This window comes from Brachyistius frenatus, unplaced genomic scaffold (assembly GCF_029030835.1).
Source record: "Brachyistius frenatus isolate BFR_SWC_R1_liver_20210118 unplaced genomic scaffold, ASM2903083v1 Contig_67, whole genome shotgun sequence".
Taxonomy (NCBI): domain Eukaryota; kingdom Metazoa; phylum Chordata; class Actinopteri; family Embiotocidae; genus Brachyistius; species Brachyistius frenatus.
Window position 1 is genome coordinate 1,966,909 of NW_027210666.1, and position 16,505 is coordinate 1,983,413.

At 40.2% G+C, this 16,505-nt stretch overlaps 1 protein-coding gene across 1 annotated transcript; it reads left to right on the forward strand.

Annotated features, from left to right (window-relative positions):
- Positions 1–6,715: 6,715 nt before the first annotated feature.
- atg9a (ATG9 autophagy related 9 homolog A (S. cerevisiae)) lies at positions 6,716–16,244 on the forward strand. Its single transcript, XM_069707248.1, has 20 exons — positions 6,716–6,869; positions 7,187–7,242; positions 8,274–8,425; positions 8,542–8,585; positions 8,744–8,808; positions 8,968–9,117; positions 9,450–9,591; positions 9,728–9,868; positions 9,974–10,094; positions 10,299–10,474; positions 10,559–10,681; positions 11,025–11,212; positions 11,934–12,087; positions 12,559–12,738; positions 12,846–13,058; positions 13,154–13,377; positions 13,591–13,708; positions 13,805–14,069; positions 14,430–14,575; positions 14,677–16,244. The coding sequence occupies exons 3-20, from the start codon at positions 8,323–8,325 to the stop codon at positions 14,683–14,685; spliced, it is 2,562 nt and encodes an 853-aa protein (XP_069563349.1). The 5' UTR covers positions 6,716–6,869; positions 7,187–7,242; positions 8,274–8,322; the 3' UTR covers positions 14,686–16,244.
- Positions 16,245–16,505: the final 261 nt, after the last annotated feature.

The window sequence follows — 16,505 nt, forward strand, 5'->3', positions numbered from 1 at the left end:
ACCAGTTTATTGACACAGAACAGGTCACAGCTCTCTCAGTTTGATTAGGTGGCCTTCAGCAGTGCTTACAGATCATAATGGACTCTCAAATTATCTCCATTGTTTTCTCAGAAGTGTTTCTTTTAAAAGTTTAATGAAGCCCTGCTCTGAAGGACACCGACAGCATTTGCCAACATTTGAGAAAAGAAGTCATATTCTGCCTGTATCAGAAAATATTAAATAGATGGTCAATATACCACTCATGAGATTTAACCAAATATTCTAAACTCTGGAAGCATATATGAGTCGAGGAAATTTTAAGCATTAGTTATTTAAACCTAATGAATGGGGTTTAATCGCATCAGGACAATTTGTAGTGTTAAGTAGAGCTGAAATGAATTAGTCAATTAATCAATTTGTCAGTCAATATAGAATTAATTGGGGGCAGTTTCAGTAAACAATTAAAAGTTTTTTACAACGTAAATGCCACATTAAAGTTTTGGACTGTTAGTCAGTCAAAACAAGACATTTGAAGATGTCTGGACTATAAGAAGATGGATATTTCCACAATTTATCAGTCAATAAATTAATCAATTGGAAAAAAAAAACATTATTTCCAGTTCTAGTGTTATATTTTTTTAACATTATCAATTACACTGATTTTATATATATATATATATAAATAAAAAAAATTAAAAAAACGGTTTGCTAAATTCTGTGTGCACTAAACTCCACCTGACAAAACGCTCTGAGCATATTTTGATGTAGGTCTGCAGAAGTCAATGGACCAAAAGCAACAGCTACAAATTTTCACAGAGAAATCCCTGGGGAGGGCGAGGGGGGGAGAGGGGGGAAGGGGGTTCACTATTTTCAGTGATTGCTTGGTTAAAAGCCATTGACCCAAAGGACAGCTCATGCACAGGTCTACAGAGGAACACAGGCACACACACAAATTGAAATACACTTTAGAAATCTGGGCTATTAAATTATCATTACCATGACAACACTGGGGAGAGAGTGACCCTCAGCAGTGAATTGTGGGATAGATTTTGTTCCCTGCGAGTCAAGAGCAGAACTCTGCTTACTCATCTGACCACAACTCTCTGTCTCTCTCCCTTTTCTCCTTGGTGTCTCCTTCTCCTCTTACTGACACACTGAATGTGTGTGTGTGTGTGTGTGTGTGTGTGTGTGTGTGTGTGTGTGTGTGTGTGTGTGTGTGTGTGTGTGTGTGTGTGTGTGTGTGTGTGTGTGTGTGTGTGTGTGTGTGTGTGTGTGTGTGTGTGTGTGTGTGTGTGTGTGTGTGTCTGTCTGTTCTGGGTGTTGTCTGGACAGATCATCAACAGGTCCTGAGGTACTGTGGGTGAAAACGCAGACAGATTACTGGGGAGTCCTTTCATTCAAGATGCCGAGTCTTCATCTGTATTTATGGAAACTCGACCAACATACAGTTAATTACAAGCATGTGCTTCAACACGTACATCTGAGTGGCGTGTGTGCATGTCGTATGTTGCATGTGCTAACAGGCGTCACTCACAATGTCACGGTCAACCACTTTTACAGCCAGAGCATCAGTAAATCTCTCGGCATTTATTACCTTCCTCCTCCTCCTCCTCCTCCAGTGGCTCCTCTTGATTGACCCCTGCTCTCTCTCTCTCTCTCTCTCTCTCTCCAGACACATGTGTTCATGGCTGTCTGAGAGCAACAAGCCGCATCAAAGAGATGCAGAGAAACTCTGCCTGAAAGGCCCCGATTGATCATCAACCTTACTTTGTAGTGGTTTACTGGGGGGGAATAAAAAATGGGACAATCCAAAACAAGGCCTGGGGGGTTACAACAAATGGTCACATGGAGACACAGAAGCGATGGTGTAACTATGGATGAGAAGCTGCAGGGCAACGTGCAACAAAAACATCAATCACAACACGGCAGCACAAAAGAATTATTTAGTCAAATTTTTTGTTTATATGTAAGTGACAGTTCGAAACGCCTCATGTCCTCTCCTGCTCTTTAAAATATTCTAATATACCCGAGTCTTTCAATAACTCACCAAAGCTACTCCTCTGGCAGTGGATGTTATTACAAACACAGCAGCTTTATTAAAATCTATGTCATCACTCTAAATTATGGTTTGTTTGGTTTATAACAATGCACACAGACACACGCAATCTCAGCAAATGCAATATTAAGCATTTGAGGTTACTTAGTCTCTCTAATTTGATTTATTTTAAATTACTTGTCAATATTAAACCTCTGCCAGCACAAACACTCACATCAACATGGATACTCATCAACACACGATTAAAATAAGACAGACTCAAAATAAACCTGGATATTATAACTTAGCAACCATTTGGCACCAGCTTTTAAGAGAAACTCCATCACTCCAGCCATGAAAAAACATGATTGGAAATGTAAAATGGTCACGGTTGAACTGGAATTAAAGTTAAAGTTAAAATACACTAGCAAACAAATAACACTATAATCATAAAACAGAAAATGTTAAAATAAAATTCTGCTTCTTAAACTGTACATCATTTTGATGCTTCAAGGTGAACTGTCCTCTTATCAGCCTGTAAAGCACTTTGAAATGCATTAAACTAAAGCCACATAAATAGTTTGATATATTGTTAATCGACAACATTATTTTGTGTCTGTACCTTCAAACTCTCTCTCTGCTTACAAGCTACGCTCTTTTCCATTTGTCTTTATTGATCACTGACACTGCTGCCATTAACCATCAGCCTTTCTGCCTGCTGAGACCTGTCTGTCTGATGTGCATTTGCATGTCCGGGCACACAACATTTAATCACCGACAACATATGAGCAACAGAGATAAGAGTCGAGAATATAGGAGGAACTGACAGCTGAGATAAAGCCAATACAGATAGAAAAATATTGTGCAAAGACGGAATTGTACAATAAAAAATTTTGCACAGAAAAAAACGGATTTTTATGTCGAATTAAATTCTGCAATAAAAAAAAATGGAAAAGGAAGATTAAGTGGAAAGAAAAGAAGATGAGCTACTGTGGTGCTTATGAGGGACAATTTGGGAAGAGTCTGGAGTTCACTCCTCAGGGACAACAACACTGATCATGCATTCATATCTAATGCGCTCTTCCTCACGCCCACAAATCACATACCCTCAGGGAGTGACAAATATGATGTCACCTGATCTGTATGACTCATGTAATACACACAGTTTGATTCCCTGCACCAAGATGAAATCACTGAGAATAATGGAGGACCAGAGCAGGTCATTTTTGGAGGGAATTTACTAATCGGGCCTCTTTTCAAAAGGAAAAAAAGTGTTAGTTATAATAGTTATAATCTTTAGTGCATCACTGCCGCTTTGTAGAGTGAGCAAACTATTTTAAGAAGCTCATTATGCCTACAGTGACGTTATCAATAAATTATTAATGAAGGTTTGACCTCTCTCTCCTCCACTTAGCAGGTGTTGCATAATTCAATTCCATCTTAACTGGGAAATAAATGTTGTACTGTACTTGTGTTGCTAATATTTCTATCTTTGATGACATCATGTCAGACGTTGTCATCGATCAGATTGCCTGTCAGTACACACCTGTAACTAAACACACTCACTTGTCAGCCTCTTGCATGATGTCATAACTCCTCAAACAAGTCACAGACAATACAGATCCTGTGATCTTCAAATCCCGCCTAACTAACTTCAGTCAGGGTGCCACGTGTTACATGACGTAGGACGTAGACTATAAAAACACAGTAGAAGTATTGGTAGGGCAGAGAACTGATAACACAAACACATTAGCTCAAAGCATTCTGAGAAAACCTACATCATCACCCCCATAGGTTAGTTGGTCCAAGCAACCAATATGTCCATGACAATTCTCTAAGGTGTTGTGTGTCCTCGGTGGGTTTTGAATGTGAAATGGGACCACTGACTCTGAGTCCCCTGGCACCATGGGTCAGTAGGGAGTAAGGCTGTCACGGTGGAGTACCATTGATTATTATTGATCGGACACACTTATAATGTAACGAGCTCTTTGTGTTTAAGCTCAGGCAAAAATCAACTCCTATTCTATACAGTACCTAAATCCCACACTGAACAACTTCGGGATCTGCTTTATTATACATCATATTGACAGCTTGATCGTTGATGGGTTAAAATTTTAAGTTAAGCCAATTTAACTCATGGTGCATAGAATTATAATTAGGGCTAATTAACACAAACCCAACGCATTCTAGGACTTCGTTGTCTCCACCAATACACTAAAACCCCCACCTTGCTGGTTAGGTGGTCCCAGATGACATTTTGATATGACATATTGACATTTGACAATTTTAACAGTATTATTAAGAAGTATAAAATACCGCCAGACCAACTTAACTCATGGTTTCTAACATAAAATATAGAGACATAGAAAATTGTAGAAGTACTAATGGGGCAGGAACATGAATGCATCAACTCAATGCATTCTGGGACGTCCACGTTATCTCCCAACTGGTTATAACCAGCCCTGCAAAGAAGGCAACATCCCTGTTGAACATTCCTTTGTGTGGAGATTTCACATCCGCTGTGTTGGGTTTACATTGGTGCTTTTACAGGAAGAGGCTCGATCTAATTAAGTTGCTCTAAAGAGATGACTTCATCCTGATTCCCTTTTTCCCTCCCCTTGCTCAGACCCTGCCTGAGCACCCCCACCTGCCACACCCCACCCCCATAGCCACTATCCCAGCACCACCCATGGGCTGCACAGCAGCATCACAGTATGCCTTTGGACCAAATGAACTGTCAACCCCCTAATTCCCAGCAGAATTTAGGGTAATTTAATCAACCAGCTACTGTATAGCCTGCAGCAGAGCACACATGCGTGCAGACATACACACACAAGATCAATCAGAATCATTTCTATTACCGAGACTCCTTTAGCTCATATGCACCATATGCAATGTTGCCCAAAAGTATGAAACAAAATGAAATTAAGCTGCAAAACATATAACTAAGGTGGAGATTCACCATTATCAGAGGCACTGGTTTGAATCAAACTGTAATACATTTAAATCTCAGTTACTGTTTGGTGTTGATCACTTAGCGAGCTTCGTTGTAGCAGACTTTTTCTACGGGATTAAATTGAATGAAGTCTAATCTGAATCAGAACAGATTAAATTACCCAGATCACTATAATAACTGGATTACAGAGGCTCCCCCCTGACTCAAGACACCCCTGCCCTTTTAAAAAAAATCTCCTAAAATGAGGAGTAAACTGAGAAAAAGGAGATTGTTTTTTAAGTGAGGATGTTTGTCGAGGTGTAAGAGAAGAACAAAGGTTGTGAAGTAAAACTAAGAAGACTCTAAACATTGGTGACTTGTGTGTATTTGTTTGTATCTTTCTGCTGTAACACTGTCAAGCCCCTGACATATTACTTAGATTTTGTGTTTGGTTAATGAAATTGTCATTAAGGTATACACACACACACACACACACACACACACACACACACACACACACACACACACACACACACACACACACACACACACACACACACACACACACACACACACACACACACACACACACACACAATGTAACAAATGCAGTGACACAGTGAACAAAAGCCCAGCTGTCACTTCAGAGGCTTAACCATCAAATATGAATATTCATCACTGCAGAGAGTGACAGAAGGTGAGCTTCTTTGCAAAGCTTCGTCTTTGTACTGTGGAGTCAGCTCCTGCACCTCATCTACTGTATGAACATTGAAATGCACATGTATATCGCTTATTTCAGTCTCACATTTTATCCTAATTCCTAAATCAGTCGCCTACCCTTTTTTTTTCATCGTCAAAGTCTCTAATCTTTGGCCAAGACCGTTAATAAAATCTCAGCTTGATTTGAAAGCGACAAACACCTTATCCGTTCTTTAATGGCTGTTTTATCTTTGGATATTTTGAAGCTTCTACAGGCTTCAATTTTTTGATGGCTTCATTGATGAGGTTTAAATCGTACTGTATGTGTAATCACTAACTTCAGGTCTTTTTGTAGTGGAGGTTGTAAGACATGAGGGCTCTAGATGTCAGACACAATTTTGCTTTCTATATTTTACTAATTTTAATGAGGGTTTATTTAAAGGCCCATAATTTGCTCACAATTGCTAATTTACAAGGAAATTTCAAGTGAAATTACCCGTGGGGGTAAATGGTAAATGATTTGTAATAGCCTACATTATAAATGGCAGAATGTGCATCTGCATATTTTGATTGATTTTGTTACTCCTTTCCTGTACAGGCAATGACGCCGTACATATTGGGGCTCATTCAGATGATTATGGTGTACGACTGATGAAAAGGAGTATTCAAATAAACACGTAGCAAGAACACTGAATGAATTATAAAGTGGAGGAATTACATGAATTACTACACATAACCGACTATTACTATTAGTTTTAATGTATATGCAGGATCTTCATGTGGCAGCATCACCAGGGGGTATCCATACTGTATGGCAGTACCTCTGCCAGTTTTGTAGTACTACTCAAAATGACCAGGTGGGGGTAGTAAACACCCGTTCAATAAGGCAAACAGGATATATGCTAAATGACCCGTCATAGAGGCTCACACAAGGGCGTGTCAGACATGGTATATATACGCCACACTTAGAGCCCGCCTTTCCCAAATCTAATTGGCTGATGTTTTTATGCTGTTGGAGAACTCCTTTTCTGATTGGATAACGTCCCTGTATTTCAGCCGTGACAGACGCCAACACTACTAGCCTGTTTCGAAAATGAAACTGGCTCGTGTCTGACTTCGGCCCAAAAGAAATCGAAAATAAAAGGGTTATCTTAAAAATCAAAAAAAAAATCCCTGTTTAACAGTCTTAGCCTGACACAGCGGAGGAGGGACAAGCAAACGGTAAGGGCTTCACGCTGCGGGATCCGAGAGGGGGGCATTTTTTTGGATGGGGAGGCAGGCCTGTGCTGTCAAAACACGACAACAACAACAGCGCCTGAATCAGTTCTTGCTCGTGTTGGCTTCGTGCTAATTTCCACTGTCAAATAACCATTCGTGATATTTCTGACATTTTGTGTGGGTTTTGCTCTGTGCTGTCTGTCGCCTTCGAAGAGAAATGTGGCATAAAGCCTCGTCCTGCGGTCTGTTGTGGTCGTAGGTTAGACAAGGAGACAGTTGAAGAAAAACGACTCTTCCATTTTTTTATTTTTTTTTTGCAGCTGGAAATGTTGCTTAAACACCAGAGCTGGGTGGGACGTACTGTACAGGAATGGAGGTAAACATGTTTCTGCCTTCAAATATGTAGTGTATGTATTTTTTTATTGTATTCTATTTTGAAGGGCCTCCTCCTTGCTAGAGCACAAGCTGCATGCATGTCAGATCTTTATCTATAATTAAGGTGTAATCTTCAGACAGAAACTTTTGTTAATGACTTATTTGTTTTGGTTTTAGTTTCACATAATTTGTCTTCTCAAGTAAGGCTACAAATAATGATTATTGTCTCGGTAAATCCATATGCTCTTTGGTCTTTAAAGTGCCACATAATGGTTGAAAATATTGACCAGTGTTTCCCAAAGTCCATGTGCAGGCCAAAATGTCTATTATTTTATATTATATCAGTTTATTATCATGTAGGACCAAAGAATGCAGAAAATATTCACATTAACTAAGCTGGAATTTGAGATTTTACTTAAACAAAAAGAGAAACAATAATTTTTTTTTTGTTTATCCACTCACTGATTAATCAACTAATCATTGCAGCCTTAGTTTCTAGTCTGTTTGAGACAGGATGTTGTTACATAAAGATGTTATACCACAAGTTTCATAGTCACACTAGATCATCGCTTTGTTGCTGAATGATTCACAGGCCGTGTGCTACATATAAAAATCTACTCTGCTGTTTGGACAACTTTTACATGCCTGCTTTGGTTGACATCTTAGTCCAATGTGAAGCCTGTTCAGCATGTGTATGCTTTAGTGTTGAATAAGGAGAGGGCCCTTTAACTGGGAAACCTAGTTTTAAATCCTCTTTGTCAGCAAGAATCTGAGTCCGGCTTCAGAGTTGCTGCTCTGTTGCTGATCCTGACCTTTAAACTCCCTTCTGAAGGGTGATAAAAATAGAAAATAACTAAAGAATCAATTAGGAATAAATCACAATGAGTTACTTGCAAGGTCGATGTCGGTGGGCTCAGTGGATGCTGTAACATGTGAGCTGTAAACCTTTCTCATTTTATCTTTCTCTTCCCGGCATGTTCACTTTTTTAACATCTTTAACCCTCTTCCTGTACCTTCCCCTCATCTCTCCAGTCTGTAGCAGAGGGTCCGGCTACTTGGTGAGACTGAAGCTGCTGTCACTATGGCACATTTTGACACAGACTACCAGCGCCTGGAGGCGTCCTACAGCGACTCTCCCCCTGGAGAGGAGAACCTGCTAATGCATGTGCCTGAAGGAGCCAAATGTATGACACTCACACAAACCACAAACAAATCATGGACCCTGTTGCACAGAAACAGACCCTCATGTTTTGCACTGACAGTGATGCCCGTCAACTGTTTTATATTCTTTATTTTGCAGCTCAGTGGCACCACATAGAAAACCTGGACCTGTTTTTCCAGAGAATATCCTTTGACATAGTTTCAGCTTGGATAGCTTGTGTGCCATCTTCTGAATATTCTCTGCTAAGTGAATTGTATTTCCTTTAATTTTGCAGTGAATATCTCAACACATATAATTTCTAAGCTCAGATGCATTCATTATATTCCTTAACGTCTATCACGTCTATAATCTGCACCAGAAGAATGGATTCACCTGTATGTTGCTCGGAGAGATCTTTGAGCTGGTGTATGTATCTTATACCTCTTACATTTGATTTTTCACACAGTCTAGTATCTAACTTTCATTCATGGATTTGAATGTGTCTTTTATGTCAGTTTTCGTGTTCTTTGTTCCTTCCTGTCTTCCCACTCCACCTGCCACCTCCATCTTTCTTTCTCTGTGCAGTCAGTTGCTGTTTGTGGTCGGCTTCACAGTGTTCCTGGCCAACTGTGTGGATTATGATGTCCTCTTTGCCAACAAGTTCGTAAATCACACCGATTCATCTAAAGTCACTTTGCCTGATGCGTTCCTCCCAATGGATGTCTGCAGTGCCCGGTGAGTCTGACGGTGTTTTCGGTAAATTTACTTTACAGTACAGAGACACTACAACTATAATCGGATTACAAAAGTGATGTTTCTGAGGACAAGGTCTTACAGTTGTTAAAGTTTTAGGGAGATAGAGGATGCCGGAACACAAATGATAAAATTGCACTTAAATTTTCAAGCAAAATCGTTTGTCTTCAGAAATGATTGCAAAATGAAACGGATATATTAGTTGTTGTTTTTTCCTATTAAGTCATTGGAAATGTGTCAGAGCTGTGATGTTAATGCTGTTGAATACACACATTTAGGGTTTGAATAATAAAAGTAAATATTTTCTCTTGCAGTATCCAAGACAATGCCTTTGTGATCTTTGTGCTGATAATCTCTGGGGTGTTTTGGCTACATCGCCTCGTCAAATTCATCTACAACGTGTGCTGCTACTGGGAGATCCGATCCTTCTACATCAACGCCCTTAAGATGACCATGGTGAGACAAAAAGCAGCATGTCAGGATGTTGTGTTTAATGTTGGTCATATGAAGGCTTCTTCTGTTGACATTAAATGCATGCATCACATAGAAAAAAAGCCTTTCCACTAACCCATATTGCGTTTTTGTACTTCAGTCAGAGCTCCCCTATGCAACATGGCAGGAGGTTCAGGCCAGGATAGTTGAAATCCAGAAGGAGCATCAGATCTGCATCCATAAGAAAGAATTGACAGAGCTGGACATTTACCACCGCATCCTTCGCTTTAAAAACTACATGGTAATACTGTTTAGTAGCTGAATTATTTATGTCTGACAACACTGCTTTCAAATTCAATGAAACGGTGTGACCTCACTCCAAAGCTTTCTTCCGGTTCTTCTCCAGGTTGCCATGGTGAATAAATCCCTCCTTCCTGTGCGATTTCGACCTCCTGTCCTGGGAGAGTGTGTGTTTTACACCCGGGGGCTCAAATACAACTTTGAGCTCATCTTTTTTTGGGGACCAGGTGTGTTTGTATTTTTGGTTTGTTGTGATTTATTAATGCACGTGTGTTTCCTGAATTTGTTTAATGGTCCTGTGTCATGTATCTATTTGCATATGTGCACATGCATTTCCCCCTGTTGGCACATGATTTTGACAAAGTCTGGACTTACAAAGAAGCCATATTTTTTTTAATCTTTATTGTCTTTTCCTTGTTTTCTTCCTGCAGGCTCTCTATTTGAGAATGAGTGGAGTCTAAAACCAGAGTATAAGAGAGGAAGTAACAGGCTCGAGCTTGCAGACAGGCTAGCGTCTCGTATCCTGTGGATTGGCATTGCTAATCTGCTCCTGTGTCCAGTCATTCTGGTGTGGCAGATTCTCTATGCCTTTTTCAGTTACACTGAGGTAGATTGTTCACACACACATTTAAACTATAAACAATGTACTTTATAATTAATAGTCATGCTGACAGTAGTTGTGTGTACCCAGGTGATCAAGCGAGAGCCCGGTTCTCTGGGGGCGAGATGTTGGTCTCTCTATGGTCGATGTTACCTGCGTCATTTCAATGAGTTGGACCACGAGCTGATGTCACGCCTCAGCAAAGGCTACAAGGTCAGTGCATCACCTCATTTCCTGTCCATTTTTGATTGTCATAATTTTTGTTGTCCTCTGGAGCCTTGATTGATAACAGCTAGACTTAAAATCATACTGTAAATCCTCCTTCTTTAAGTTTAAAACGCAGACTTGTTCTTTTTCCTGAAATAAATATAAAGAAAACGATGGTCATGTTGTATGATATTCTGAATGGAGTGCAGAATTTTATTCACCATTAAGGTGGTTTTGTATCATTACCATGCTCGCAATACTTACACTTCATTTCCTGCAGAGTTAATAATTAAGCTTATTATCTCCTGTTCTCATCCTGTTCTTTCTCCTTTGTTCCCATTTCCTTTAGGCTGCATCAAAGTACATGAACTGTTTCCTCTCACCGCTGCTGACAGTGGTTGCCAAAAATGTGGCATTTTTCGCTGGCTCTCTTCTGGCCGTTCTCATCGCCCTGACCATCTATGATGAGGATGTTCTTGCAGTGGAACATGTTCTCTCATCAATCACACTGCTCGGAGTGTGTGTCACAGTCTGCAGGTAGGGGAGTACTGTAATATATCAGGTACTGTCATCTATCCAAATCCACATGAACATCATCGTTTTAATGATTTGAATAAATGGAAGCATTTTATAAAGACAAACAAATTGTTTAATCATTCATCAGAATAACACAACAAACCCCAAAGCCTTATGTCCATACATATAAATACAAATATATAACATGAATGTAAAAAACTAATTTCAACTATGTCAACCGTTAACCATGAGCCATTCCTTTATTGCCCTTGGAAAGCCACCCAGAGTTGTAATCTCTTTAGTGCTCTTCAGCAGCGTATTCTGCTCTAAAACTGATGAGTATAAGAGGGTTTCCGTCCATAAGTAATTTCTGACTCCTTCAAATCTTAATTATCTCAAAACTGAAATAGTTAAATATCGGAATATTCTCATGAAATGAGTTTTGCCTCTATAACTGTATTCTGTACTTTCGGCCAACTTAAAGACAATAAAGAATTTATGAAATTCTGACATAATAAAATCCTCTTTTGTATCTTAGTACGATTTCAGTCTTTCAAACACCAGACTTATTGCTATTAAACGGAATCCCAAAGGTCTTGGTTTTTTCCTAATGTGGTGCCTGTTTTGTAGAGTTGCAGTGACAACCTGTTATTATAGCAATAACACCGTCAGTCAAGAGCTCACGTTGTTAAAACTTAACTTAATTTCCACCGCCTGTCTCTCTCCCTCTTCCTCTCCACAGGTCATTTATTCCTGATAAACACATGGTGTTCTGTCCTGAGCAGCTTTTGCGGGTCATCCTGGCTCATATCCATTACATGCCTGACCACTGGCAGGGCAATGCACACAGATATGAGACCCGAGATCAGTTCTCCCAGCTCTTCCAGTACAAAGCAGTGAGTACAAATACTGAACGACTGAAGAGTTAGAATTGACTTTAAAAAAAACTACCATAGGCCTACCATAAAAACTGTTCTAAAGGCCATTTTCTAGATACATATTTTATCATGTCATAGCATGAAAACATAAGGTGTAGTTATACTCACGTATATCTTCTGAACAGTTATTTTTCCACATTTTGCACTCACTGTTTTTTGTATTCATGTCTCATAGAGACTAGAAAAAAAATACAGATTTCTGCTCTTGGCTATCCACTGGCGCAATGGAGGTTTAGTGCTATGCTTGCATGCTTGCTAGGAAAAGGGATTAACTCCCCACTCATATTTCTAGAGCTGATGGTAACTTTGAAGCTTAAGTCTTTGTGATATGTTTACATTACCCATATCGAAATAACTTTGGTATGCTTGTGAACTCGTTTCTGCTCCAAAGAGTGTACAGTTTAACATTTCCCATTTGTTTGTTTCCAGGTGTTTATTCTGGAGGAGCTGCTCAGTCCAGTGGTGACTCCCATCATCCTCATCTTCTGTCTGAGGAGAAAGTCTCTGGAGATCATCGATTTCTTCAGGAACTTCACTGTAGAGGTGGTCGGGGTGGGAGACACCTGCTCTTTTGCTCAGATGGACATCAGGCAGCACGGACACCCAGCGGTGAGCGACACAGATACAGATACATTTGTGGATATGTATTTAAAGGGCTTATGTATAAACTGTGTGCCACACACTCAATTAACTGACCACTGATCCTCCCTCTGTAGTGGATGTCAGAGGGGAAGACGGAGGCATCTATCTATCAACAGGCAGAGGATGGGAAGACTGAGTTATCGCTGATGCACTTTGCTATCACCAACCCCCAGTGGCAGCCTCCTCAAGAGACCACACATTTCATCAGCCAGTTAAAGGAAAGAGTTCACAGAGAGGCCACAGGAGGTCCTTCAGAAACACATCCGCTGTCGTTGTCGGAGTCTGAAGTACGCCGATAAACTAACATTCAATTATCACAGTGGTCCTATCTATCCTCTTCTGGGATATGGAGTTACTCTCTTGTACTTTCTCTCTCTTGTAGCCAAGGAGTCTCGTCGCAAACTTCTTGACAGGTCCCTCTACACTGGCCTCTGTTCATTTTGGCCGGGACAGCTCTTTGGCCAATCATGCAGCAGCAGGCATAAGCGATGGGGCGTCCGCCTTACGCTCTCTTTCCCCAATCAGCAGCAGTCTTCACCTCAGAGGTAGTTTGAGTGCAGCTCACAGGGCTGCCAGCCACACAAGCAGAGCAATGATTGGCTCAGGGTGAGAAAATATTCCTTGTGAATTGTCTGAACTGGTTTTCAGGCTTCAACTTTATGTCCTGACTTGAGATACTCACTGAGCTTCTGGATAAAAACAGATGTACTCACAATTCGAAGTGCAAAATTTACATTCAGTGTTGTCCTTTCTTTTCATCATTGTCTTATTCCTGTTCATGTTCTGTTTTCTCCACATTTCTGCTCTCTTCTCCTGTAGGACTGATGCCCGAACTATAAGCTCAGGCAGCAGTGCTTGGGAGGGTCAACTTGCCAGTTTGGTCCTATCAGAGTATGCCTCCACTGAGATGAGTATTCATGCAGTCTACATCCATGAGGTAAATGTGTATGTCCATGCTTGAGACAAGTACTATATCACTGATCTTCTCCAACTTGGGCCCCATTCATCTTTGTCCTGTTTTATTTTCCTGAAGCTCCATAAGCAGCAGTCACGTGGCGAGCTGTCCCGTCACACGTGGCACAGACAGGAGAGCGACGAAAGCAGTGACAGTGTCCCCGATGAAGTGAGGAGTGAACCCAATCCTCATTCTCGAAATTTCCCCCGCTCACACACTTTCCCCACCACAGTTCCCAGTCCGAGCGCCATTCCCACTTCAGCTTCAGCCACCAGCAGTACCACCCTGGGCCAGGGAGGGGCGCAGGGCAGCAGTCACCAGCGCTACAGTGGACCCCCCATAGGTATCTGCTTTTAAGTCATTAGCCCTACTTTTTGATAATATTACTCATTTTAGGCTTATGTAATTGACATGGTGGCACTGCATTTGTGAAGCTGATATTTTTCTGGATGAAAACATATTGATAGACAAATACACCTTTAGAAAATTAGTACATTTTAGAAAGAGACATGGGATCAGCTTGGAAGGAAGTTTACAAAACAAGAAACCCTAAAAGTGAGTAGGTATGTCATATATTTTTTAGATTTGTTTCAATCAACTGAGGACATTTTACTGCACAGTAGCTGCACAGGCTTTGTACAGATCTGTGTTAAATGCAAGCACTTTTCAACTTCACTGTATATGCCTTTCTTTTTTTCCCCAGACCCTTTTAGTGCAGGGGGGAAGGTAGTGAGGTCGGCCCGTGTGCCCATGGGAGGATGGGCAGAGGAGGGTCAAGCAGCACCACGACACCACGAGACATTACCAGAGGAGAGCTCAGAGGATGATATGCCTCCTCGCATACACAAGGTGAATGCTTTTTGTGTGGCTTGAATGACTATGTTAATTTGCCTGTATGCACCACATGTAAATGTTTTTTTTGTTTTTTATCTTTCTCTCTCTCACTTTAGGTTACATAATCAAGCCATCTGAATAAGTATCTCCATCCTACCATCTAGAGATAACCAAACAGACAAACTTTATCCAGGACTGACCGTTGGATCTCACAGATGAAGATGGGAATGTGCAAGACGGGTGTACCATGATCCCTTCAGACTCTCATGTAGAAACCATCTGGACATGTTTAGATTGATCCCGCCATTCACCGTTAAAAGACAAAATGAGTTTATGACATCCATGACTTCATGATATGCCTAGACAGGCACACAAAGTTGACCTCTATTTATCAGAAGAGGACCTGCAGGATCAAGTTATTTCTAATAGCCGTTGATAACATCAGATTACACTACACCTTTTTCTAATGTCAAAAGATTACCTAAAGAACGTGCATGTGTTGTTACAACGTAAACAAAAAATTGTGAGCACTCAGCACTGCTGGATGCATCCTTGGTATGTTCGCAACAAGTTGCCCAGAATGTGACCACAATAATCCAGATTGTGCTGTTTGTAATGTTTCTACTTTTACAAATCCGATGGCATGAGAAGAAAATTGAAGAATGTATGGTGGCTCTTTGACAATGAAAATATTCACAGAAATGTGTTTTGAAAGATGCTGGTAACACACAGACTTTCATTGTGAATATGTGCAGGAGGCTGTGTAACCTACCCTCTGCTCTGTATTTGGGTCTTCCCAAAACGTATGAAGGCCTCAACAAGTTTAAAATTCACTTTTGAATAACATATTTTTAAATTCTTCTGCATTGCTTTGCAAGAATATTTTATAAAAGATTCTGAAATTTATCCCGAAATCTGGCTGCGTTTGCACAGATAGATTTTTGTTTAAAAGATCAATTGTATAGAGTAACGCGGTATTCTGCATGCACACATGCACTGTGTAAATAAATGTTATCAGGTTATTTCACAGCAGCTGTACGGAATAATTCATCAGATTTACACATGCTGATCCACAAAAGCTGTATGCGAGCACATTTTGATGTGATGCCACTTAACTCTTGTTATATTACCATTCATTTTTCAACTAATAGTTTCAGTAAACAAATAAGGCTGTTTTAAGCAATTAATATTGACTTGCCTCACAAAAAGGGCCCAGATGCAAGTGCACAAAGACCACCTACTCATCTCTTGAAATACATCACCTGACAATATCAATACTATACCGTGTACCACATCCTGCTTAATCTCAGCATGGCAGTTTTCCTGTCATAAATCCAGCTCTTTAAATGAAGAATGCACTTTAATAATTTGTTAATGCAGAGGGTGTCACTTAACTGAGATGGTGTGTATGTGTATATTTTTGTATACATATTTTGTAATTATTTAATTTATCAAAGGGATCGGTGCCATGATGACTGACAGCTGTGAAACAAGGCTGTGTTCTCTGTTGTGTACTTGGATCGGGATAAAGAAGCACTGGCACACTGTGGGATGTCAGGATGCAGTGATTCAGTGCGGTATGGGTAGATTACAAGTGATTACTGCTGTTTATTTTTGTTTTATAAATCCTGTAAAATACCATTTTGTACAGATGTAAATTCATCTATTAAAGACAAGGTGAGGACTTTGCGTGTCGACTGAAAAATAATAACACAAAAAGTGACTGAATATGACTTACAACATGCTTGTATAACCTGGTTTCATACAAAGAGGTAACGTTACGAAGAATTTTGTGTACAGTTAGCCCACATTATAGACTGTATTTAGATTGCCAGCATAGAGTTACAAACGTAATATGTTCCTATCACGGAAGGTGGGAGAAATGTGTAATTTCCAAGAATAAGCGAACATCGTTTTGAATGGTTATTTCCTTACTTGGACGACT